The sequence below is a fragment of the Hemicordylus capensis genome, chromosome 10, assembly GCF_027244095.1.
Source record: "Hemicordylus capensis ecotype Gifberg chromosome 10, rHemCap1.1.pri, whole genome shotgun sequence".
Lineage (NCBI taxonomy): Eukaryota > Metazoa > Chordata > Lepidosauria > Squamata > Cordylidae > Hemicordylus > Hemicordylus capensis.
Window position 1 is genome coordinate 12,737,078 of NC_069666.1, and position 27,986 is coordinate 12,765,063.

At 41.2% G+C, this 27,986-nt stretch overlaps 1 protein-coding gene across 1 annotated transcript; it reads left to right on the forward strand.

The window, feature by feature from the left end:
* Window positions 1–4,553: 4,553 nt before the first annotated feature.
* On the forward strand, window positions 4,554–27,711 carry MYEF2 (myelin expression factor 2). The gene is made up of 18 exons (XM_053272483.1): window positions 4,554–4,825; window positions 10,812–11,041; window positions 12,230–12,282; window positions 13,544–13,551; window positions 13,661–13,754; window positions 14,942–15,133; window positions 15,564–15,717; window positions 17,987–18,036; window positions 18,112–18,175; window positions 18,292–18,393; window positions 18,921–18,971; window positions 19,049–19,120; window positions 19,221–19,316; window positions 20,835–20,933; window positions 21,542–21,613; window positions 23,010–23,227; window positions 23,311–23,362; window positions 27,171–27,711. Exons 1-18 carry the CDS (start codon window positions 4,662–4,664, stop codon window positions 27,332–27,334), a joined length of 1,935 nt encoding a protein of 644 aa, XP_053128458.1. The 5' UTR covers window positions 4,554–4,661; the 3' UTR covers window positions 27,335–27,711.
* Window positions 27,712–27,986: the final 275 nt, after the last annotated feature.

The window sequence follows — 27,986 nt, forward strand, 5'->3', positions numbered from 1 at the left end:
TGGTGGCTCTCAACCACCCTTTGGGGAGCCATTTGCCTGGATTATGGCATTGCTAATGTGCTGGGTGAAATTACAGCTCCATCACTCATATTTATCTGCTATTAATTCTGCATCAGCCATTTGCTAGGCTGCTAAGATTGCTTGAGAAAACGCAGATTTCCTGTTCTTGTGGGAATCTCAGATAATAGCTTGTCCTAGTCTTATGCTTAGAGGAATCAAGACCATTATCTATCCACCGATCTATTGATTAGCCTAGTTCCCAGGCCATTTATACATACTAGTTTCATACTAAGACATGGAGTGCAGGGCAGAATTATGTGGGGGGTGGAGGCCGGAATGATGTTGATACGGGCAGTCTTGGTTCTCAATATCTCCCATTGATTTCTATGGAGTAGGCACCGCAACCACCTACACAGATGTTCTTGCAATATTCAGGTCATGCATGCATACATACATACTGGGATGGTTTAAGAGCATATCATTCCTCTTTCTTGCTGAAGCTAAGCAGGATTGGATCTGGTTAGTGTCTGGATGGGAGACCACTGGGAACTCCATATATGCTTCCTTGAGTTCCATGGGGCCAGAAAGGCAGGATATAAATGTAATATAAAATATAAAGCCCTGCGTAACTATTGTACCACAGCTGGATTTAGGGAGAGGCAGGCACTGGGTTTGTGGGTGCTGAGTTTAGCTTATTCTTAACACTAAAACATTTCTATAGCATTAGAGGACATGAAATTATTTGCATTTTTTTAATATGGCATGAATAAACACGAGTTTACAGACGCATGCATGCAAATTCATCATCTTGGGAATATAAGTGGCTGACTTATACAGCATCAGACCATTGGTCCATCTAGCTCAGTCTTGTCTACACGATGCCTGCTCAGCTTTGCCCCCCCCAGCTGTTTTTGGACTACAACCCCCAAAATCCCCAGACACAGTGGCCAATAGCCAGGGATTATGGGAGTTGTAGGCCAGCATCTGCAGGAGGGCCGATGTTGAGTAGTGCTGGTCTACACTGACTGGCAGCAGGCTTCAGGCAGGAGTTTCTCCCAGCCCTATCTAGAGATGCCAGGGAATTAAACTGGGACCATCTGTATGCAAAGCAGATGCTCTTCCACTGAGCCACGGCCCCATCCCCATCCCTTATCATCCATGACAAGGATAAATAATACATGCTGATTATGCATTGACGTCATGCAAGAGGCCACAAATGCAATTAAAGCACTCAAAGTTTGTACAAATGGAGGGTGCACCAAAGATGCTCTTCAAGTGAGGAGCCATTTGATCTAGGGCAAGTCTTGGGTATCAACATTTAAAGAGTTGGGTTTTTTTAAAAACAACAGGCAGGGAATAGACATTTGGTACATCATAAGACACCCATGCCCCTATGCAGCTAAGAAGAATGGTGTGTGTAAGCAGGCTTCTGTCTGGGTATCTCTTGCTGCATGAAGAACCTTGTCATAACCAGTGTGCCCTCTAACAGGGATCCCCAGATGTTGCTGACTACATCTCCCACAATCCCCAAGCAAAAGCCATTGCAGCTGGGGATGGGGATTATAGTCAACAGCATCGTAACCTGGATGCACGTTTAATGCTATACAATTTAGATAGGAAATAAACAGAATGTGCATCCAAAGGCAAGTGGCACTTAGTGGCACTGCATTTCTTTCAGTGGAGTGCACACATTGTACATTCTCTTCAACATTCACATGCAAATATTTTCTTTAAAGCATGACCCAAGCTGAATCAAGACACCAGTGACTAGAAAAGTCTGGAAACTGGGGCATTTTCATTTGGAGGGGTTTGGGAATGTGCTCTTCAAAATTGGAATTAGCCTTGGTTTGCCAAAAGGGGGGTATCCAGTGATGCCAATAGTATGGATGTGCTTCCAGAATACACACTGTATTTACTATTCAGAAATAACTGCCAGTCATTTCAGTGACTCATTTTAAGAAAAAAGGCATGGTCTGAGTCTAAGATGGAGTCAGACCATCAGAACACAATTGGGTGCTTGCATCCCCCCTCTCCAACTAACTAGAGCCTTACTGAATGTCTGCAGATGAACATGTCTGGTGTGAAGAAGGAGCAGCTTTTAGTCCCCGTAGCATGAGGGGAGAGCTGGTCTTGTGGTAGCAAGCATGACATGCCCCCCTAGCTAAGCAGGGTCTGCCCTGGTTGCATTTGAATGGAAGACTAGAACTGTGAGCACTGTAAGATATTCCCCTCAGGGGATGAAGCCGCTCTGGGAAGAGCATCTAAGTTCCAAGTTCCCTCCCTGGATCCTCCAAGATAGGGCTGCGAGAAATTCCTGCCTGCAACCTTGGAGAATCTACTGCCAGTCTGTGAAGACAATACTGAGCTAGATAGACCAATAGTCTGACTCAGTACATGGCAGCTTCCTATGTTCACTGACCCCCATGCCTTTCTTTTCCTATGCTTGTTGGCAGATGCTTCAGTGTTTGTTGTTTGTTTGGTAAATTGTATCTTTTTCTTGCTGGCTTTGTCATGGATCATGTAGCCAGCATGTTGACCTCATAATGCCATATAGCTAATCAGATCTGACCATGTGCTGCAAAGCCAGTTCAGAGTGACAGCGATAGTTGTAGTTGGTAAAAGGCGCTTCTGCACTTTATAAGGACAGGGTACAACTCACTACAGAGGCACCTAATGGCGCAGCAGGGAAGTAACTTGCCTAGGGAGCAAGAGGTTGCTGGTTCGAATCTCCGTTGGTATGTTTCCCAGACTATGGGAAACACCTATAGGGCAGCAGCGATATAGGAAGATGCTGAAAGGCATCATCTCATACTGCACAGGAAATGGCAATGGTAAACCTCTCTTGTATTCTACCAAAGAAAACCATATGGCTCTGTGGTCCCCAGGAGTCAACACCAACTCAACGGCACAACTTTACCTTTACAGCTCACTACATAGATGGGCAGGGACAGACAAGGACTAGTATAGGAACTCCTTACACAAAGAAAACTCGTTATACTAGGGAGAAAATTAGCCTTAGAAGGCACCCTTCTCCCTGACAAGCTAATTTTTCTGAGGCAGGGAGTCTAGGATATGGGAGAACATTTAATCATCCAATTCCAATGTACTACTTCATTCTGAAGTAGTACAGACAGTCCCAAAAGGACTGCTGTGTGTTATTTTGGACTGTGCAGATAGGCTTCGTTCTCCACAGAATTGTAGCCTAAATGGACCTGAAATATTGGAAGAGCAAATAAAGATGATGAGGATGTTTGTTTTTTAAAAAAAACCAAAAATGACTATGTGTTCCATCACAAGAAAATAATGGAGCTTGCACTATTTCTATGCTTTGAGAAATTGTCCAGAAGAGAATACAAAGTGTAGAAAATGCTGAAATGACAGGGAGGATGGTTGGAAGCAAATTGCAGCACAGCTGCAGGTACAAAGCTCAGTAGCAGAGTGTTTTAGTGGATTTCAGTTCAGGAGGGGGAGAGCAACTAGCTGTATCCATGCGCAGCAGAGCATCCCTCCAGTGGCTGTTACTGGTGTCTCTTATGTTTCTTTTGTAAATTGTGAGCCCTTTGGGGACAGGGATCTTATAGAGCTATTATGGATGGAGCGATTATCTATGTAAACTGCTTTGGCAATGTTGTTGAAAGCGGTATAATAATAATAAGAGGAGGAGGAGATTAGAGATCAGAAGCAGTGATCAAAAACCCACCAGAGAGTGTTTTATTCCACTGTGGTATAAAGTGGTGGGATAAAAACAAAACAATACAAAAGCTGCAATGACAAAACACCATGCTGGATTGTGTAAGCAGAAGGGTTGGCTTTATTTACAATCTTATTTACAATTTGCAGTCTACTTCATTTTATTAGTGTGTGTGTGTGCATATATATTTGCAATCTGTTTCAGCTAATCCATGACAATATTTTATTATGGCTTATTTTATATATATAAAATATTGTCATGGATTAGCTGAAACAGATTGCACACACACACACATAAATTGCAAATATATATGCACACACACATCAATAAAATGACAATATTTTATGACAATAAAATTATATATATATGTGTGTGTGTGTGTGTGTGTGTGTGTGTGTGTGTGTGTATATATATATATATATATATATATATATATATATATATATATATAGTGTCATGGATTAGCTGATGCAGATTGCAGATACATACATACATACATACATACAGAGAGAGAGAGAGAGTATATTGTTTATATACCGCCTGATATGTGTATCCCTAGGCGGATGCATATAAAATACAACAAATGTGAAAACAGAATAAAAACGATAAAAAACAACATTACAGGGGGAAAATATATCTTAAAATTAAATTGCTGCTGATTAAATAACAAATTAACGGCTGCCTGCTGTTGCGGATTTTACGGCGCGGGGGGGCCCTTCCCTGGATGCCTCCGCCGCACACGCCGCTTCGGGAGGGGCGCGAGACGGGCCTCCTTCTCCTGAGCGACTAGAGTCCTTGTCGCCATGGTAACCGGGCAGTTGCCTCTCCACACGGAACCCCGGCGCTATACATCCCGCCCGCAGTTCTCGCGAGACTCCCTCGGAGCCGGTGCGGAGGAGAGCGCAGAGGCCGAGGCGCTCGCTCGCTGAGGGGGGGCTCTTTCAAACCCAGCCCGGAGCCTGCCGAGGAAATGGCGGAGAACGACAAGTTCGAGGCCGCGGCGGCAGTGCCGCCGCTGGGAGAAGCCGGCGAGGGCGGGGCGGCCGAAGACCACAAGCGGCAGCAGGATGAGGAGGCGGTTGGAAGGGCGGCCGCCATGCCCGAGAGCGGCGGCAGCGCCAATGGCGTCAAAATGTGTGTGCGCGCGCAAGCGAGCGACGGGGCCTGGCCGGGAAGGGGGCGTGGGTGGCCGGGCAGGGCCCTGTACCTGAGCGCGGGGCTTCGGGGGGCCGCGCAGGCCGCGTGCGGAGGAGGAGGATGGAGAGGCCTGAGCCGTCGCCACCACTCCAGGGCAGCGGGGGAGCCTTCATGGCCTGGGCCGGGGTGGGGGTTACCTCTGTTGGAGAGATGTCGGACCCCGCCCCCTCGAAAACGATGGGGGCGCGCCAGCGACTGGCGGATGGGAGGCCGAGCCAAGGGCTCCGCAACAAGCTACGCTTCTCCCCCCCCACCCGTTAAGAGGAGAGGCTGGTGGACCTGGAAAGAAACCGTGATCGTGTATGACAAAGCGCCTCCAAACAGACACACACGGTGCCAGACGAGCCCAAGATGAACAGAGACGTGCTGTAGTTGGGTTAGGCCGGCACACAGGACCAGGGGAATGGGTGGGTGGGTGCGTGGGGCAGAGACCATGGAGCAAGAAAGGCATTCCCTCCAAACGGCAGCAAGTTAGACAGTGAGGGGGCTTTGCTCCCCAAAGTGGTGGTAGTGATGGCCAATTAGCTCAAGTGGCTTTAATAAAAGGTAGGCAGATATATGGAAAATGGGCAGGCCTGCCAGTTTCCAGCGGGGTAGTTGTGGTGCAGGCAGGCAGTGTATGGAGGTGAAAGACGATGTGGCATCGACTGAGAATCCTAAAGGCTTAGCCTTTAGTTTATTACCTACCACAAGCAAGCTAAGAGAAGCGTGTGGCTCCTTCAAGGCTAGCAGACTTATTGTGGCACTGGCAGAAGCTTTTGTGGGTCAGAGCCCACTTTATCAGATGCCTGAGGTGTTCTCTGAAGTTGGCAGATGGATATGGTTGTAGAGAAAGGAATGGTAAACATTGGAGACAAAAGCCAAGAGGTGTGGCCTGTGACATCTGTATTCAAGGCTCAAATGTATGCAAGATAAGCACAGTGGCCCTTCAAAACAGTAGCAGTTGGCAATAATGCTAACCTACGAGCCACAGTTCTTGCAGATGTGAAACATCTGACATTACCCGAGAACCACAGAGCTGCCTTCATTTCTCTACTTCAAGGTGGACAAATTTGTTTTAACAGAAATTCTAATGCCATACTTCTGTGTTTCAGTGTTATTTTGGATGACTTCCAGTGTTAAAATACAAAACCCTTCCCTTCTAAGGCCCTAATATCGGTCAGGAGAACTATGAAACCTCTTCTGCAGCCAGCCTTGTTGCTGGATTGCTGTGACTAAACAGAATGGGCATTTCCCCTTCATAACGTTCTCTCCCCCCTGCTAATTATGAATTATATGAATAATTTATTTTTCCTCACATATAACAATAGAATTTGGGGCTACATAATGAAATTGGCAATAGGTTCAGCACACATGCCTCTGTTATAGAGAATTCCAGACATGCTCTGGCCATTTTTGTAAACATTTGAGGGGAGAGAGAACTTCTAATCCCTGTTTCTGGACTGTTTGAAGATCATATTGGCCTGGTAAAAACTTCTATTGACTAGCAACTTTGCAAACTTGTCTGCCATAGTGCCTTTTGTTGGAATGGTTTGTTCTGTTTTTAATGTCTGCTGCTGCTTTGAATGCTTTCAAACTGTCAGGGCAAGCCCTTACTAAGAGAGATGGTTGACTTTGTATCAGTGCATCTATTACCGTTCCACTACTGGCCAGCTTTTGAAAAATGTTTAAATTGATTTAGTTTTTTACAGAGGTAATGATAGTATTGCAGAAGACAAATACTTGTATCGTATTTGGACAGTATTGTAGATTAACCAAATTCTTGTTGGATACCACCAAAATAGTTTGCCGACTATTCCTTTCATATATTTATTTGAGCTCTCTTTACTAATTTCACTCTGATCAATTATTTACATTACAATCTGTATTAGTTTGATGTTACACAGAAGTCTAATATACATGAGAACTACTTGGTTGATATTTATATTCTATCAAACATTATTTATATAGTGACTAAACAGCACACTTTACCTTTATCAGTGTATATAGCCACCTAATGGCGCAGCAGGGAAGTAACTTGCCTAGGGAGCAAGAGGTTGCTGGTTCAAATCCCCATGGGTATGTTTCCCAGACTATGGGAAGCAGCTATATTGGGTAGCAGCGATATAGAAGGATGCTGAAAGGCATCATCTCATACTGTGCAGAAGATGGCAATGGTAAACCCCTCCTGTATTCTACCCAAGAAAACCACATGGCTCTGACTCTTCGGCACAACTTTACTTTATCAGTGTATATGGTGCTTTACAACGAATGAGAAAACAGGTCTCTGCTCAGAGGGGGATTACAAACTAGATATTAATATAAGGGAGACAACAGAGGATGGGAAGGAAGTGGAGGCAGAGATAAATAGGGAAAGACTGCTCTTATTACAGTTACCTACACTTTGCCCAAAGACTTAATGGACAAGGTGGGTTTAAAGACGAGATTTAAAGGAAGTGAGAGAGGAAGTGTCAAGTTTGGGGAGTTAGTCCCAAGCATAAGGGGTAGCAAGGGAGAAAGAGTGCCATTGCAATAATGTGATTTGATATAAAACTAGGTGTTATGATGAATCTTACATGGTCCATGCTAACTAAGCACAGAGACACCTTTTAAAGTGGTGATTCTCTTATATTTAGCAGAGGGAGAGCAACTGGCCCTATCTAACCCCAGTTAATATGAGGTCCAGTGTTGCTTTGCCACCTTGTATTATATGACTACAGATGTCGGTGAAGGTAGGATGGCAGCTTTTGTTGCCTAGCCTGGAGGTCATGGTAGGTGTGACAAAATAAACATCTCCAGGAACTTGAGTTATTTCCAAAGTTGTTGAAATTATTCAAAAAGTATAGGAGGCTCCTCATGAGGAGTTCTGTTTCTGGATTTAGCATAATCTAAATCCATAGATTATGGATTTTTACGGAGTTTTATGGAGAAAATGGAAAATTTATGGAGTAAATGGAGTTTTATAAAATAAAACTCCATTTTATTTTATGGAATTTTTACCTATGGATTTAGCATAACCATTGGTCCCCTTGTTTGTTTCTTGCTGGCTGATTTATATGTTAAGCTTTTTTAGTTATGCTTGAATTTGATGTCACAATCTATAGTTGTTTGTGCTTAAAGATTATTGTTGTAGTCGTTTCTCATAAAATTTGCTTATTGTTGCACCAGACTTCAGATCCTCTTTCTCGGATCTTTAGAACTCTCTAAATGCTTTTGATAATATTTATTTTATGGATTTATATACTGCCTTAGCTTGTGTTGCTAGGCATAGCATTGGAAGGGATCTCGGAAGCCCCTGTTCAGAGCAGGAACATGCTATAGCATCTCTGACAGATGGCTGTCCAGCCTCATACGAACAGCCTTGCCTGATCAGGCCCAATGGCTAACTAGTCCAGCATCCCGTTTCACACAGTGGCCCACCAGATGCCTCTGGGAAGCCCACAGGCAAGAGGTGAGGGGATGCCCTCTCTCCTGCTGTTCAAAAACCTCCAGTGAAGGAGAGCCCACCACTGCATGAGGCAGTCTGTTCCACTGTTGAACAGCTCCTATGTTTAGGAAATTCTTCCTAACCAGCCGATGTTGGATAACATGATTTGATCAGAAACATATTGCACACACTGCTTATTCTGTCTGCTTGGGCAATATGTCCTGTCCCTACCCCCCCCCCCCGGCAGAAAAAATGCACATTGGTTGCCAATACTACCTGACTGAGATCATCCACTTGTGCTCATTCTCCAACATCACTAGGAGACCATACATTGTACAAAATTCCTTGTCAGTTTGTGCAAATTATCCATGCCTTCATTTGCATCAGCAGCGGTGTTTATGCCCATTCTCCTTTGACTCTCATTAATCACAACATATACACCAACAAGGATTCCTGATAAAGCATAGTATGCTAAAGAAACTGAGTGTGTTAACTGAGTTCTCGCTTTGTAAACAAGTAGTGCTGCCTTCAGATGTTACAAATCTCAAATTCTCAGCAATTCTCAATCTCTTTTCCTTTATACTGAACTTGACTAACCTTTGTTTGAGACCCTAGTGGTCTTGAATTGTCACGCTTGTCTGTGCAACCTGATCTGGCTTGAAACTCTATTGTTCACAAAGAGCTACTAGTCTGGGGTTAAAGTTAATTGGCCTTAAATAACTTATATAGCTAAATATGTCCTATATTTAATGTAGGACATATTTGTAATGTAATGTAATGTGAATTTGTACATAGTCTTTGCATTAGTACAGATGCACAATGTGGCCCACTATAATCCTGAATTTTGGTTACATTTCACTGGGAATGAAAGGGAAGAAAATAAAAATAAATGGTTGTGGAATTATCCGTAATGTGTAAAATATGTTAGATAATATTATAGCCACCCCTGCAATTTCAGGTGGCAAACAAAAGCAACAAGAAAAACCCATAATTTTTAAAAAAGAAAAAACAGTTTAGAAATTTCTGAAAACATTTATTTATTATTTGATTTGATTTGATTTGATTTTTATACTGCCCTTCCGAGCTGGCTCAGGGCAGTTTACAGTTAAAAAACAGAAATCATTAAAAACAATTAAAACAGATATACAAATATAAACACCAATTTAAAAACGTCTTAAAAACAATTAAACAATCAAAACAATTAGAACCCTGAAAACCAGGTTAACATTAAAACAATTAAAACTAATTAAACACCCTGAAAGGCCAGGCCAAACAGATGGGTTTTCATTTATAACCTGGGAATAGGATAACAGACCAAGCCCCCCCCCCCCCCCCGAATATTTCAGGTGAGAGGAGTTCATACAGGGAGAGAGAATTCTTTAAAAAGTCTTTTCAGTATTGGTGATCTGTTGGCTGGCAAGTTTTGAATAGGTGCAAACAGCTTTTTAGAGTCTCTCTTGCTGACTGAGACAGCATCTGCAGTGAACACTGTTTTCGATGGCATGTTCCACATCCTTTGTGTAATACCATGATATTATGCCCTGCTGCAGCATTCCTGCCTCATGGAAAATAGTGCACTGAAAACTGTAATGGCACAAATCCAAAGACAAAGCTAATGTCTCAGTGGGTAGAGAAAGCAGTTTTGCCCTGCTGTGCTTGGAGCAGTAAGGTCTTCACGGGGGAAATATACAGAGAGATATACAGGGTTATATACAGAGAAATATACAAGGTTATATACAGAGAGAGAGATAAGTTTATTCAATCATTGACCAGCAAACATTTACAATAAACCAGTACGTATTTTACAAAAAATATAACAGAACCTGGCCATAACAGAGATAATATCAGTGTCCACATTAGTTAAAAGATAATTTAAATAAAATTCATCAGACCGGCCAGGCAAATTATCTAACTTAGGAGATATAAGTCTTAAACGGGGTTCACTATAAAAATCACAATAAAGAATAACATGCGAGGTGGAGTCTATAACCCCTTTGCCACATGGGCAAAGTCGTAAAAATAGCGGAACTCCCTTAAACCTGCCATGCAATACTGCTGTCGGAAGAACATTTAAACGTGCTAAAGTGAGGGCCCATCTAAATTTAGGGACAAGCACCACATCAAAGTACTTAGCTGGTGTAAGATTAATATCTTGACTCCCTAAGTATAAACCCTGCTTGATCCATCCATGTTATATACATATATTTTAGTACTTTTTTGTTTTTACTTTCTCCAAAAAAGCTGTCAACTCACTGTCTTTTGCTATATAGAATGAAGTGCTTAATGCCTAAGTGCATTGGGGCCTGTGTTGTGCTATATAAAACTGCTGGCTGCACCAATTGTACCATCCTCTCTACACATTGCAAGTGGACATTGCTGCAAGCTCAAAATGACTGATGCTGTAGAAGAGGGTGGATGGTTATCGGTGTTATGCTGGCCTTGAAAAAGTTGCTACTAACTAATGAAGATGTGCACATTTCAAATCAAAAGTAATCCTTTCCCCCCTCTCATATGCAGGGAAAATGATGAAACCGTAAAAGATGAGAAACCACCTGTGAAGGAAAAATATATTTCAAAACCTAAGGCAATCCCATCTCTTGGACACAGGAATAGATTCCATCCCTATATGAAGGAGAAGAATTCAGGCACTGGAGAAAAGAAGACCCTTAACCGTAACAGAGTATTCATTAGCAACATCCCATATGACATGAAATGGCAATCTATTAAAGATCTTATGAGAGAGAAAGGTAACTTGCTCCTTATAGCCTGCTTCACACAGGAGTGGAACAAACATGACTATCTGATGTACTGTGAGCCATGCAGATTTGGTTTGTCCTCTTTGACTTCTGCTTGACATGTCTACTTCCCCCTTCTCTTTCACTGGAGACATTTGCATTGCAGGATAGTATGAGTAAATGAATGAAGTATCCACAGTCTCCTATTCTAGTGTGACAGTAGATAGCCTAGAGAATATGCATGCCCTCATGAACTTTTAAAGGGACTGCGTTATGTCTAGCTGTAGTTCTGACTATAAGCAATATTTAGTGTGTTTAAAGTATGAAAGACAAAGGATGTCTTTCAAAAGATGTTTCTGTATTTTTCTTGGTGGAATCTGGCTGTGGAATTACCTCTGTCTGCATTATCACTGCTGCCATGATTTGTCTGGAGCTCTATATCAAGTGTGTTACTACTGTTGTAGTTTTGATAGAATTATTTGAATGCCCCAAACTTTTGGCCATGGGCAGTTCTGGGGCGGGAGAAATCCCAGTTCATGAAATGTCAAACATTAGTTTTGTATTAACTTGGGAAAAAATGATTGCTTTAAAATCATGCAAAGCACATTTGGTTTCTAGGCTTTTAAAAAATCAAAACAAATCTTTAACTTTGCTAGGTGTATCTGTTGTAAGGTGACGTGACTATTTGATTTGGTTTATGCAATGAAACTTTACTTTAGAAAGTGTGTGGCTTGCTGTGAAATTTTTCTGACTCTTGTAAATTGGTTATTCTATTGAAGGCAACCTCTTTACTATTTGAAGCTATTCAGGTAGAAAGTCACCTTAAAACAGCTGTTGTGAGCAGGATGACAAATGTCATTGAAAAGTGCTATTGTTGATGTCCTAATTGATAGGTGAAGGGACTACTTGTATATCTGAACTTGTTCACCAACTATATCATACTGGCCAAAAAATGATCTGTAGTATGAATTAGGTTAAATATAGTTGTTTTTCTTTAGTTTTTGAGAATGTGGCTGTTGCATATTCCTGAAAATTAGCTAAATTATATAGCCCTTGACAGGAGGTATGTTGGTCTGGTTTTGATTGTTGGTGAATAATAGGTGCTTCTTTGTAGCGTTGTGCACAGGGACACAGCAAAGCAAGACATTGGTGTTTAAATGCATTGTCTCTTGGTATTTTCCCTTTGTATGTCTTATGTAGTTGGTGAGGTTACATACGTGGAGCTGTTTAAGGATGCAGAAGGAAAATCAAGGGTAAGTGCCGTGGGCAATCATCTGCTAGAGGTTTAAAGTTCCTCAGCAGCTTTACTACTTTGTATAATATTTGTACCAGTAATTGGAAAGTAAGTTTCATTTTTTACATTGATGTTATTATAGACTGAGGTTTCTGTATCAGATACAGTTTGTCAGCTTCTTTATATAAATGAGTGGAGCTGGATGTAAGGGAACGCTTTTTCATAAGTGTTAAATAAATGGCATTTACCTAATGCATTTAAAGCAGCAGCCCATTTTAGGATTTCTGTTGTGTTCTGATGTGTTTAAGTCAAGGATTTGAAAAAAATCACTGAAATGATAAAATTAAGTGTAGTATTCTAATTAGAGGCTGAGTATAAATATATGTTTGAGCCTAAAGATGGCAGGGCTACTTCTGGATGATTGAATTTGTCGAGGTTAAAAAACAATGAATGGAAGGAGTTGGTTGTTAGGCAGTGGATGCCAGCAATGAGGGAGGAAATTCAGTGCAAACACTGTTAAAGCTGCTTTGTGTCTGTCTTCTTAAAAAGGTCAAATGTTCAAACTATTTTAAGTCTGAGCCTGCTCTGGGTGAACATGAGATATGCATGTTTCACTTGAATGTAAGCAATAAAAACCTGTTGGGTGTCGTCTTCCCCCCGCTTAAAGATTTTAAATGCTATTTTTGTTTGGCCTTTTGTAATGTTTTTTTTTTAAAAAAAAGAAATAAAATCAAACCTAAGCTGGTTGCTTGTTAATTAAAGAGTAATTTGTTGATTGAAAAAAAACCTGTTCCTCCTTAAACTTGTAATATGAAGAGGGTACCAGCAATTGTTCAGCAATGTAGCTGCAGTTATATTTATGGAAAAACTGAGTATTGTACTTAAATACAATAATGCAGTGATGCTCTTGGACATCTTGCTCAGTTTGTTCCTTTATCATGATAAATCTATATTGCATTTCACATTCCGATTCTTGTTTGGCTGAAGGAAAATATAGTGGAAAGAGTCTGAGTTAAAACCAAACCAAACCTGAATAACAACCTTCTGCATCTTTAAAAGTAGTGATTCTTTTGTACTTTGTGTGAAAGGTGGTGGTAGAATTTGTTTCTGCTAGTTAAAGAATGCTGCTCTTCCCATTCCAGAACTTCTATTCTTTGGTCAGAACTTCCATTCTTTGTTCAGTTGGTCTGAAATCGTAACGCATTTTACTACTGAACTTACTGACTGTGTTTTTGTTTTTTTCCCTTTTCGCATGTTGGCATATCTTTACATGGATATAGGGCTGTGGGTAAGTACTGTATTATATTAGTAGTTAAAATATATTAATCAAACTATTCTTCATATTATTCTTAGTTTTTTGTTGTTAACCCTCCCTCTGCTAAATCTTTTTCATCCAGTGTGGTTGAATTCAAAGATGAAGACTTTGTAAAGAAGGCATTGGAAACTATGAATAAATATGATCTTAATGGAAGACCACTGAACATAAAAGAGGTTGGTATGTAATTTTGCAGTGGAGTACCAAGGGGATATTGGTACTTCACACACCAAAGCAAAACACACACGAAGCAAACTCTGTATAGAGTTGTTAACATTTCCTCACAGAAATTTTTACACAGTGAGAGTCCTACAACAATCTAGAACAAGAATGATCTCAAGCATGCTAATTCTTAAAAAATAAAAAATAAATTTATCCTGTCTAACTGTTTACTCTTCACTACCCCTTTCCATCAATCATGGCTTGTAAATTGACTAGTTAGTTATGGCATAACTTCAGTTAGCCATAATGCCAAGAGAACATCCACGACTTTTGATAAATCAAAACTTCAAGTAATTAAGTGCTGCATTGACATGGAACTGCTTAGGCTGGGTGTGTGTGCCCTAAAGTTCTATGGAATGTGAAATTTATATAGTTGCCCTACCTGAAAGTGTAGATCCATAGCTGTGTGAATAGTGACCCCAATCTGGACTAGCCCTCTCCTAATGCTCTGGGGTTTTCCATTGTGCGAGGTAGTGGGGGGAGTGCAATTTTTTGTGATCTCTTGTTCCCTCCTGTTCCTCCTGAAACTATCTCCCTTAGGGTCCCCCAACACTCAGGGACATAGTTTCTGGCAGTCCAAGCAGCTTCAAGAATTATGCCCCCACCCTCCATACATTGGAAAACCCTGGCATGTTAGCCGTCTGGATGTTGGCCAGTGACACACATTCTGGGAAATTTGCTGTGTAACAGTGATCTATATCTTGTTCTGACTGTCTTGTGTTTTCACGAGCAGTGGGGTGAAAGGGAAACGAATGTGTTGACATTCTCAGTGTGAATACAGACTGCTCTCTGAACCCTTTTGTCACAGAGCGTTATGTCTTCTACATACGATATTAACAACTAATACCAAGATCATTGAATTCAGTGTTTGGAAGAACACGAGAGGCTGACAGATTTCTACTTGTCCATAGGCTAGGTGTGAAGTAGCTGTGCACAGTGTCTCAACCCTCAGCTGAAAGGACCACCTCTAGAGGTGAGGGAGCTAGGTCTCCATGGACATGAAATACTTATTCCTTCTGCTGCCACTCATAAGGATGCTAATGGCTATTTTGGGATTTTGTGTGATTTCCTAACAGTGCGGTTTCATTCTTTGCTTCTGTGAGATTAACAGACGTATATATTTCTATGAAATGTGTTGTAGGATCCTGATGGTGAGCATGCTCGCAGAGCACTGCAGCGTGGGAGTGGACCATTCACAGGAGGACATGGCCCTGATATAGCACCTGGCTTGATGAATCTACCACCTTCTATTCTTAATAATCCAAACATTCCTCCTGAGATTATTAGTAATCTGCAAGCTGGCAGGCTTGGTTCAACCATTTTTGTTGCTAATGTAAGTATAAAGATGTATTGGGTTTTGCTTATTTTGAAGACAAAATTAAGTTTTTGTGGCACAGAACATGGGTTTCACACACACACACACACACACACACACACACACACACACACACACACACGTTAAAAGTATTAAGAGTACTGTTGAAATTCATCTTATAATGGTTTTATGTGTTTCAGCTAGGATTCAAACATTTCTCAGCATTCTAGGACCTTTTAGGTTTTAAAAAATCAGTGCTGGTATGCAATTCTTGAAAATCTTCTTTCTTGAAGCTCTTCCTTGAGCTTCTTAGGCATATCAGTAACTTGTCTCTTTACTAACTAATTTTAGAGCATATAATCAATATCTCCTTTTTGCATACTCTTCCATAACTAAAGAATATTGAATTGTGGGCTTACTGTACTCATGGAAACTTTGTATTTTCAAGCTTGACTTCAAAGTTGGCTGGAAGAAATTGAAGGAGGTTTTCAGCATCGCTGGAACTGTAAAACGTGCAGACATCAAGGAAGACAAAGACGGCAAGAGCCGAGGAATGGGAACAGTGACTTTTGAGCAGCCCATTGAAGCTGTTCAGGCAATATGTATCCTGACAAGTGTTTGAGAGTGACTGGACCTGGTTTGAAAGATGGGTTTGTCAAGTGTGAATTGGGCTAAGATTGAACTAGGCAAGGATTTTAAAATATCTTCAGTATATTCTTGTACATTTGCTTGAATATAGGTGGATTCTGCAACAAAGCAATTTTCAACTTCTGTCTGTGTTTGCAAACTAGATGATCAGGTGCAAATGTAAAACTGATATATCACGAATGATGATTATAAAATGGCAGTGGCATTGATGCAAAGGTATCTGGGATGGTAGGAGTGTTGAGTGGGGAGATTTGAGGTGTGAAGTCCTCTTCCTTGGATTGGGACAAAAAGTTTTTTTGAGTGGGGGTGGGTGGATGTGCAGCAAAGTATGTGACTGATGGTTATCTGAAACTACCAGTAGTCTCGCTCAAGTTCCCAACCTTTTAAAAACAAGTGTACCTCTTCTGTCACAAATTTTCATCTCAGGTACCTCATAGATATTTTTAGAGAGAGTGTGTGAGAAAAAGTGTGAGTGTGTGTAAACACATGTACATACACAAATTTAAATGCTACAGTTATGAGACAGGCTACTCCAGTCACTGGCTTGCATCCAGACTAAGTTACTTAAGAGTATTTCTATTGAAACTAATGAGACAAGCTTACTTGACCTATTAATTTCAATGGGAGTACTCAGTGCTATTTTTCTGAAGCCTTTCAAGTGGGGGGCGGGGTATGGTGAGCTTCAGCATGTAGTCTGCCACTCAAGATTAGGGTATTACCCTCCTCCTTCCCCTTCTGCAGTGGAGAGGAGAGCTGGTCTTGTGGTAGCAAGCATGACTTGTCCCCATAGCTAAGCAGGGTCCTCCCTGGTTGCATATGAATGGGAGACTTGATGTTTGAGCACTGGGAGATATTCCCCTCAGGGGATGAAACCACTCTGGGAAGAGCAGAAGGTTTCAAGTTCCTTCCCTGGCAGCATCTCCAAGATAGGACAAGATTTTTTTTTAATAGGACAAGATTTTTTTATTGAACCAACAAACTACCAAAGCATACAGTACGTTGCCAAAGCACAATTATATACAAAGTGGTTGTTTGTACATGATATATCTACAAAGATTTACACACAATGATTTGGAAACCCACAAGGTTATGAAGTATATGCAGGTAGTACTGTAACTCGGGGATGGGGGATTTCAAGGCACATCAGGTGGTGGGGTGGGGTGGGGTGGTGGTTTACATCCGACATCCATTTCCACAATTTATCCCATTGCTGTTTAGAAGAGATACTCTTGTCTTTTTGCACATAACCATACAAACTTTTCCAGAAGAGATTTACTGTCTCTGAGAGAGATTCCTGCCTGCAACCTTGGAGAAGCCTCTGCCAGTCTGAGAAAACAAGACTGAGCTAGACCGACCAATGGTCTGACTCAGTATATGGCAGCTTCCTATGTCCTATGTTCCTATGACACATTGCTGAGGAAATAGCATGCTTGCATCTTGGGCAGGCAGAATGAATACCCAGTGGGAGCCCTTCAGGTACTCCTAGGGGTACTAGTATGCTCTGTTGGGAACCCCCAGTCCCAGCCATTCATGATGTGGGTAGTGGCTTTTGGATGTGGTGGATCCCAAATCGACATTTGAAGTGTGTGTATCTCTCCCCCCCCCCCCGCCCAGCAGTGGTGAGGAAGGGCAGGTTAACAGCAGATTTGGTGTGGGAAGCTACACTTCTTGAGGTAAACGGATTCGGCACTTGACATAGTTTAAGTCCTCAGATGCCTGTAATAGCACTTCCCATATGGTCCTCCCTGTGCTTTATGGTAATCTGGAGACATCCTGCTCCTTGTCCCTCTACCACACGAGTGCATAGTTAAGAATAACAGTCTCCAGTCTCTGGAATTCCTTGTTGGAAAAGGCTTGTTGGGCCAGCACACGTGTCTGTGTGTGGCAAGATGGAAAAGACCACTTTGCAAAGCGTTTTGGGCTATGGAATGGTTTGTAAGGAAGCTAATGTATATAAGCTGCCTTGAGAACATGTTTAAAAGTTACAAGGCAGATTGTGCATTTTCACATGAATAAGTCCTGTGCTATGATGGTGATTCACATGCTAAAATATGAAGATCTAATAGACATTGATTCCTCCTACAACTTTTTAATCTGTCTTAAACTGAGTGACAGACTGTGTGTGTGTGAGAGAGAGAGAGAGAGAGAGAGAGAGAGATTGTGTCTCTAAACAGTTGGCATTTATTGTTGGCAGAAGTGAGGTTCCTTGACTCTCAAGCTCAGCTATGTTCAATGGACAATTTCTATTTGATAGACCCATGCATGTTAAAATGGTGAGTTAATTACTTTGCCCATTATGGCTGAAACTATTTGTGCATCCTTCTAAAAGCCTTTTGTCTTACTGATAGGATGACAAATCAATTCCTCATGATGATTTTCGTGTGGCAGACAGCAAGACACCACAGCTACCCCGTAAGCGTGATGTAATTTAAAAGACTCAGTATTGCCCTGGTTTTTGGCTGTCTATGGTCCAAGGCCGCTTCAAAACAACTGGACCCTTATGGCGGATCTCTTTTTTGCTTTGAAAGGTGGCCTAGGAGGCATTGGATTGGGACTTGGGCCTGGTGGGCAGCCCATAAGCGCAACCCAGCTGAGCATGAGTGGTGGCATGGGAAGTGTGGCTCCAGGAGGTCAGTATACATTTTCTCCTGAATCTTCAATCAGTGCTTTCTTGCCTTGATGGGGAGGGAGAGCAAATCTTTTTGGAGTTTTCATATGGAACTCCAAAGTCCCTTAAAGCAGGACTTGACAAATCCCAGGTGCTAGGGAGCTATGACACGTAGAAATTTACCAGTGGCACCTAGACTCGGATATTCGGAGGCAGAATTTAATAAAATTTATATTTGTCCCAGACAGCTTTGTTTCTGTTCCTTGTTACTTGTAAAGGGGATAAAGAGAAGCCCATTGACCCTCCACACCTAATGTGTGTCAGTGAGTTTGGGCGTTTTTTGTCAAGTGACCACTGTCTGGCTCTAGAATTTTGGGGCAGGCTCCTAGATCCAAAGAAAACTTGGCAAAGCCTGCTTTAAAGGCAGTGTGAACTGTCCCAAGCCTTTCCCATAGGGCAGGGTGAAGAAGAGTAGTTTATTTCTTCATGTATATTAAAAAGCGTCTATCATTTGTAAATCTGCATTGGTCCATCTTATTTTATTTTAAGGAATGGGAGTAGATGGTCCAGGCTTTGGAGGAATGAACAGAATGGGTGGAGGTAGGTATGTCCCCTAGTTACTTTGCCTCGCTACAGAATTTATGAAGTCAGTAAAAAGCTCTTTGCTTATGGTTTAGGAGTTGGTGGATTTGGTGGCATGAAAGGAATGGCAAACATGGGAGGATTTGGTGGAGTCAACCGAATGGGAGGTAAATGAACAATCTTCTTTACACTTTAAAAAAAAGTTTTTGTTTTACTTTTAAATCTAATATTCTGAGAAAAACCCCACCCAAAATCTGTTCTTCCTAGGAATGGCCAGCGTGGATGATTTTAGAGGAAACATTGGCAGTGGAATGACTGGTGGCATAGGAACAGGCATGGGGGCCATGGCAGCCAGCATGGGAGGTAAGCTGGTGGACACGGAGGTTATCTTCATGCTTCTTTTTGCCATGACAGCCCCATTCTCAAGATGGATTCTTTAAGCAGGCTTTGATTTGGAAGCTTGCAGTTAATGGTGTAGAACCAGGGAACAGTTTTAAAAAGACTTGACTTCAGTTGTTCATTTGAGTTCACAGTGTTAAAATAGACCTTGCTCCAAATGTCATCTGGGAGAGAATCTATCTATGTGCTCGCTAAGAGTTGACACTGACTTGACGGCACTTAGTCAATCAATCAAATGTCACATTGCAATCTGTTTTGCATCCTTCTCTTGAGAAATGGTTGGTGGGATCAATCTGGTGTCCGTACTAGAAATGCAGGACATTGTCTTGGATGTGCGTACCAAATTTCATTTCAATTCCTCAGTGTTGAACGGTGTTGTTGCATTAGAAACTGGCAAGCAAAACAAGCTGACGGAAGGAATGTCTGATGTGGGGGGGCGGGATGTAAACCAAATGCCTCTCCTTGCTCAGCCAGTTGCCACATAGCGGCCTACATTCCCTGCAGTGTAACGCGGGTGGCAGCAGACCTGCCTGCGCTACTTTGAGGCTCTAAAACATTCAGTGACAAGAGGGCAGTACCAGGGCTGCTGCCTTTTGCACAGTCACATGGTGCGTACAACCTCTTTTCTTCTCAGTTGGTCCAACTTCCTAAAATATCTTGTATTCTAATTTTAAAGCTTCTGTTAAAAATTCCAAATCTTAGTAAGCGGTGTATTCCCAGACACTTTTGACTACACCTCCCATAATCCTCAGCCAAAGCCCATTGCAACTGGAGATATTGGGACTTGTACATGTACAACATCTGGAAATCCCTGTTATAGGAACAGTGCTGGGAAGAGTATTTGGACATGCATGTGTGCACACACACATGCCTTACCGTGATCCCTTGCTTTCTCCCTGCAATTAACATCTAATCTAGACTCTTAACTGTACTTATTTGCATGTGGTTACAGCCTGGGATTACACACTATTTTTTTTGCCAGAAATTGGGGAAGGATGGTGTGTGAATTGGGACTTGATCATATTGAGAGTTCTCCTTGTTAAGTACTGTCTGAACTAAGATAGTAAGTACATGCTGTACATGCTATACTATTGTTCCTTGGTGCATTAACCTCCAAAGCTGTCTCAGCTAGAGGGACTGTTTGCATGACTGCAACATTTGTTTCATTGGAAACATCCATATTTGTTTCATTGGAAACATCCACTGAGCCTGTGTGGGAATCTGCCGCAACCGTCACACAGCATCATTTTCCTGGAGTGATCAATCCTGTCGTTGCAGGGAATGTGATGCTAATCAGTCGTCTTCTAGATTGTTATAATACAATCACAAATAATGCATCTTTGAAATCAAAGCTGCTTGAAATCTGTTATTTAAATAAGACACTTTCCACTTGGCACTTGTGTTTTTTGTCATACCTGCAGACATATTCCTTTCTACGAAAATGGGATATAATAGAACATTTGTCTGTTGTATCTCTTGCAGAAATGTTCCGTGGTGGAATGGGAGGAAGTATCGATAGAGACTTTGGTCGAAGTGATATGGCGCTGAACCGTGGTTTTGGAGACTCGTTTGGAAGAATGGGTATGATGGTCCCTGGCAAGCTTGGATTTCCCACGGAATAGAATATCAAGCATGTAGCAAGCGTATCATTTTTGCAAGTGATGTCACCTCATACTCATAATCTCCCTTTTCCATCCAACATAGTTGTTTGTGAAATGTACTGTTTCTCTCTTTTCCAGAGACTGAGATGTGAGAGGGTGTGTGGTTTTTCCCATACCACTTTAAGAAAATGAATAGAAGTAACTTAACAGTAATAGAAGTAGAGAAGTAACTGAACAGTAATAGAATTAGAGAAGTAACTAGCAGTTCTCAAATAACCTTTTAATTTTAAGACATGCTTCTGTAACTTGCCGACCTCCTGCTCCATGACACCTCTACTGACTATATGTTACAGTTTTATTTCTTTGCAAAATATTGATTGAGAACATTGCAGGGAATGTATACTTACTGCATCCTTCTTCTGTTCTAGTAGCTGCCCTAGTTTGGCTTTGGCATTTTTAGATGAACATGTCCCTTGTATAGTACTCTCAGAGAGAGAACTTTTTGTGATAGGAAAGTGGTTTTGTAGAATTCCCTAGTTTTAAGTAAAACAGAGTTATATAACTTGCATTTTTTCTGTCCTTGTTTAGGTGGTGCAATGGTTGGTGGTTTTGCAGGAGGAATGGGAGCTTCTAATATGGGCCCAGTAGGATCTGGAATGAGTAGGTTGATCCGTTTCAACCAAATATAGATTCTAGCTATAGAAGAAGGTTTTGGTAGTATTTTATTTAAGTGGACCCAGAGACACCTTTTGTCAGTGGTGGGGAAAAAACACATTAATTTTAGTATTTCTCAGTGTATATGGTTGCTGTTTTAATTGGAGTTCATTAAGAAGTGTGTTATGATGGCACACATTCATTGCATCTCATCAAATTTCTAATGTTGCAGTTTTTACACTTTTAATAATATGGAGTATTTCCTGTGGAATGAGCATCGCTTTGACTGTCCAGAGTAGATTTTTTTGTATAAACACAGCAAATACTGGAAAGTGGCATTGAGTACTACTGTGTAGAAACAACCACTAGTTGTACACAATTTCAGATGACTAACTTATTTGGTGGTAACATCTGTCTGTAAAAGGGAGGTTCATAGAGTTATTATCATGCATGGCTATAAAATAACCAAAAGGTGCATGTGCTATATCATATCAAGAATGCTAACTCCTCTGCATAAATATGAACATATTTCCAGTATGTATGGTGGAATATGATTCTAACTCTGTTCCCTGATCACTTTTAAATAAGGGATTTCTATTTCCACAGCTCCATGCTCATGAACTACATCATGCCTGTTTTGGGGAAACTTGGGCTTTGGATGAATTAATATCTATAACAATGCAATTAAGCACTTGCTTCACCAAGCAATGGTGCATGGTTTGGGTGGGGGAAGGCATTTGTGTTTTAGTCTGCTTCTGTAAATTTATGCAAATCATGTAGACTCCTGTCAAATTATTCGTTTAACACCCCCCCGCTCATAACGAGAGCATTTGCTGCTATTAATAGAACCGAGAAGGAGATTATTTGCACAGTTGGTTCTGTAGATGGTAGCCCCAACTTCTCAAAGTCTGTGGCAAAGCTTGCACTTAACATGGGTTGCCATGCCCTGAATTACTTCTGGCATACCATTGCAGACCACCCTAACTATAGGTTAACGGGCATTTGAACATCTAATCAGGGTGGAACTCAATATTATGAGTGTGGCTGAATTGACCAGATGCTAATTGCAATTGAAACATTTCCCCCTTTAATAATTAAAAGCTACTCCCCAAACATTAACAAGTTAGTATACAAAGGGTTGAAAGAGTGCTGAAAGCTTTAAGTGCTGCATATCTGATTATCTTCCTGTACCTGAAATAACAGGATTCCATCGCATGTGAATTTAACTCTATTGGCTATGCAATAAACAACTTAATTTTCTTTGCTGAAATGCAGCTGCATTTCCCCCCTGCATAAATAACCCGAGTTTCATTTTGAATACAAAGATAGTTTAAAGGATCATATTTGCTATTATAGTATACATTTTACTCTTTTGTTCCTAAAAGTGTCCTTGTTCTTGCAGGTAGCGGGATAAGTGGCATGAACAGTATGACTGGAGGCATGGGCATGGGCATGGGCATGGAACGGATGAGCTCCACTTTTGACCGAATGGGGCCAACCATGGGAGGAACTGGCCTGGACAGAAATATTGATATGGATCGAGGATTTGTGCCTGGCCCAATGGGAAGTGGCGTGCGAGAAAGAGTAGGCTCCAAAGGCAACCAGATATTTGTCAGAAATGTAAGCATATGAATTAAACTAATTTGCAGCGTAGTTCTTCTGCTTTCTTGCCTTATGTTACTTTATGCTTATCTTCATTTCAGCTTCCTTTTGACTTGACCTGGCAGAAGCTTAAGGAAAAATTCAGCCAGTGTGGTAAGTATTAGGTACAAAATGTTGTTGCCTCTCAAACAGAAGAGTTGAGAACTAGCCACAACAAGGATGCTATTACCATATGCCTATGGTAATGATTTTCAGTGGTTTTCAGATTTTCTGTACTCGGGGAGCCCTTTCCATGTTGACTCATCAGCTGAGGAGCTCTTGTATTTCTGCCATGGAATCCAGATGGATTGGCAGGTGATTTGGGGATGTGTTCTAGGGTGCACATTTTTTTCATGCTGAGCTGTTGCCAGACTCATTGGGCCTCTGCTGCTCTTTGTGAACTGATTGTACTTCCTAGAACACAACTGTTATTGTTCTACAGTTGCATATTTCAGGGGGAGAGGTTAGGCTGCCTGTCAGAGAAGCTTGTCCTCCTTGATTGATCTAAATTAGGAACCTCTGATGATCTTCTGAGGAACCTCAAGGTGCCCAGGATACAGTTTGAAAACCACTGGCATATTATTGCTGTGAGCAGCCTGATGTAGCTTTGATACTTGAGCTTGTCCTTCAAGATGCCAAAACATTCCAGAACTTCTAAAGTTCTTGGCATTTCTCTGAAGTTCACTTTGTGCAGCTTGTAATGATTTCGAGAAAGAAAGAAAAAATGGCATAAGCCCCAAATATCTAACTGAAATCTAGGAGGAATATAATCTGTCATCTTTCTGTTTAAGGTCATACATCTGTCCATTTTAAAAAATCGATCTGTACAGAGATGACAATGAATATTTATATACCGCTTATCAACAAAAGTTCCCAAAGCGGTTTACATAGATAGATATAAATAAATAAAATGGCTCCCTGTCCCCAAAGGACTCACAATCTAAAAAAGAAACAAAAGATAGATACCAGCAACAGCCACTGGAGGGGTGCTGTGCTGGGGATGAATAAGGGCCCATTGCTCCCCCCCGCTGCTGTATAAAGAGAATCACCACTTTAAAAAGGTGCCTCTCTTGTTCAGTTAGTAGGGGATGTTAGCAGAGAAAAAGGAGGATCTGTGGCTTCTTGAGAGCACTTAAAGCACAAGATTTTGTGCTATCTGGTATTCTGGACATTTCAGTTCCATAATTGGCTTCCTTGACTGCACACTTCTGATACCTTAGATTTGTATTCCATAAGTAAGCCTTAATTTGGAATTCACAAAAATGTCTAGTTTTATAAACATCAGCTACATCTTTTTATATGAGCCAAAATTGTTAGATATTTTTCCATGCTGTTGTCCTCTAAAATATCTTTGTGAACATGTCCAGGTGGCCATCGTCACACGGTTTCACATCCGCGGTTAGGCAATGGAGACCTAACCTTGGTATACGCATTTAATTTGTGTATTTATTAATTTATATTGATTTGCGTAGGAATTTGCGTATCCACAGTTTCAGGGTGGCTGGAAATGACCTCCAAGGTCATTTCTGGCCGCCATTTTTCTAAATGGAGCCATTTTGTGGCTTTTTGTTAATAAAATAAAATAACATCCTACAATTTTTTTTGCGGAAAGTCGACTGTATTGGGGGGTTTGGGGAGCATTACTTTACAGCTGGAGACCTGCAGAGCATGATATACCACTTTATTTCTATTATTTCTGCCTTTTTAAATATGTTTTTTCCTCTAGGATCCTAACCTCCCAATTCCCATTGCCTCAAGGTCTCATCTGTGGAAATTGGCAGGAACGGAATCCTTGCAGATAATGAGGCCACCTGTATAACCTGATTTTTATACAGTGGCCTCTGTATGTGGCTTAAACTGAACTACTTTTGTTTTTAAAATGTACTGTACACTTATTATCCCAGTGTGATTGGGATCTTCCAGAGTGATCAACAGTACCCTTGTTCTAAGTTAGATTTGCTGTGCCATGACCTCACTAGGTAGTTTTAGGCAACCCACTTGCTCTCATCCTCAGCTCCCTGGTTGCAGTATCTAATAGCTTTTTATACAGGAGTGTTGTAAGGTTTAAAACAAGATAATACATGCAAGCATGTCAAACACTCAAAAAATGCTATACTGTACAGGTGTTAATTCTGTCACTAATGCTCTTTAACATGTACATGAAGCCACTGGGTGAGGTCATCAGGGGATTTGGTGCTGGTTGTTCTCAGTATACTGATGACACCCAAATCTACCTCTCTTTGTCATCAATATCAGGAATTGTCATTAACCCCTTAAATGCCTGCCTACAGGCAGTAATGGGCTGGATGAGGGATAACAAACTGAAACTAAATCCAGGCAAGATGGAGGTGCTCATTGTTGGGGTTCATGATCTGCAAGATGGGATAGAACCTCCTGTTCTGGATGTGGTTACACCCCCCCAGAAAGAATGGGGTCATAGTTTGGGAGGTTGAGTCTGTGGCCTCAGGAGCACTTTTAACCAGCGGCGATTGATTTGACAAGTCTGCCCATTCCTTGAGGAGAATGACCTGAAAACAGTGGTACACCAGCTGGTAATCTCAAAGGGCTGCCTTTGTATGTGGCTCAGAAACTTCAGTTAGTTCAAAGTGTGGCAGCCAGATTGCTCTCTGAGGTATCCTAGAGAAACCACATTATGCTTGTTCTTAAACAGTTGTACTGGCTGCCGATACGTTTCCGAGCAAAGTACTGCTTATTACCTTTAAAGCCCTGAATGGCTTTAGTCCAGGTTACCTGACAGAGCGCCTTTCTCTACAAAATCCACACCACTCATTAAGATAATCAGGAGTGGCCTGTCTTTGGGTGCCACAGTTCATCTGGGGGTGACCTGGGTTCAGGTTTTCTCAGTTGTTGCCCCTGGGTTGTGGAACACGCTCCCTGTAGATATAAGAAGATTATCTTCCTTGGAGGCTTTCAGGAGAACCTTAAAGATCCATCTTTTTAGCCTAGATTCTAATGATATATAGTTTTAATTTTGAGTTTTAATCTAGTTTAAATGTTTTTATTTTAATTGTTTTATTATGTGTGTTTGATTTTAATGTAAACCACCCTGAGCTGCTTTGGGAAGGGTGGTATATAAATAGAATTGAATGAATAAATAAATAAATAAAATAAATATTACAAGTATTAGGTACTGAGTGAAGAATTGTGATATTCAGGGCGATTTTAAAATGTCCCAGAAGTTAGATTAGCATGTTCTTAGAAATGTGTCTCTGTTTGAATTCAGTCTTGGTTTAGGGAGTGGGGGAAATGTTCTAGTGTACAGAAAAGAGCAGGTTAGGGGACCAGTGGTAATTCTGCATGCTGGAGGTCCCAGGTTTAATTCCTGGCATCTCCAAGTAGGAAATTCCTGGCATCTCCAAAGTAGGGATAGACCTCTGTCTGACACCCTGACGAGCTGCTGCTGCCGGTCATTGTAGATAATACTAATCAGTGGTCTGATTCAGTAGGGGGCATATGTATATCCACTATAGTGAAAGCTGTTGGAAGAAGATGACTGAACAGCTGAAAGCAGGATTGCTGGTGCTCAGGAAAAGGGCACAAACAGAAGATCAAGTAAAGAGTTGGTGTGGTGGGTGAGAGAGGATGGAGGCTGTGAAGGTGGTCAGCAGCTAAGAGGAAGTTAGATAGCGGGAGTAAAAATATAATGTGAAAGGATACCTAGTGCACTGCCCTCATTGACTGTAGTTGTTGCTCTTACTGGAGCATGTCACAGCAGAGTGAAGACTACTAAATAGTTTTCTTCTCTTTTCTTTAAAATGCCTGCTGTCAAGATAGGAAGCTTGTAATGGGCAGGACTCTCTTGGATTGTAGTTTACGGATAATTCGCACTTTTAAAATTATCTGTGATCTATTTTCATTGGTACATTGTCGGTTAAACTGATCTTTAACTTTGTTTGTTCAGGTCATGTAATGTTTGCAGAAATAAAAATGGAGAATGGAAAATCAAAAGGCTGTGGAACAGTCAGATTTGACTCGCCAGAATCAGCAGAAAAGGCCTGTAGAATAATGAACGGCATAAAAATCAGTGGCAGAGAAATTGACGTACGTTTGGATCGCAATGCATAATTTATAACTCTGTGTTCAGGAACATTCCTTTTGTCAATTTAGCTTCTTTCTCTCCCCCCTATCTCCCTAGTAAGTCATTTTTAGTAACACTGTATGCTTTACTTGAGTTGGAAAAACAAAACTTTTAAAACCCACCAGCCTTTAACAGTATAGTGTTTAATATACTGTGAACTCGTTAACTGACTCTTACTACGTTTTGGTTTTTGAAGAGAACTTTCCTGACTTTCAGCGGTATGAACGTCCACATTTCCTCTCGAAGTCCAAAAGTGTGGCTGTTTAATACCTCTCCGAAATCATGCTAAGTGTCTCTAGTCATTCAGTTTAAATGAATGGTTCTACTGTTTTTAATAAAACAAGCCATTTTCTCTGTTAACAAAGACTGTATAATGGGACTTGCTTTGTGTTGGATTCCCTATATTGCAACTGTAATGTAAAGCGTGTGTTTTCCCTCTGCACCCCCTCTCCTTTGGTTTTACATGCATTTATAGTCACTGCTTCTCTTACCTCTGAAAGAAAATGCTCTTGTTAATTCTCCATAGTTTTGAACTTTACAGTGATTTTTATGTCATTATGTGGAATTTCTGTAAATAAGTTTTAGAGCCCAAAGGAAATTCTAGAGTTTTTTTAATTTGACTTAAATGAAGGTACTCCT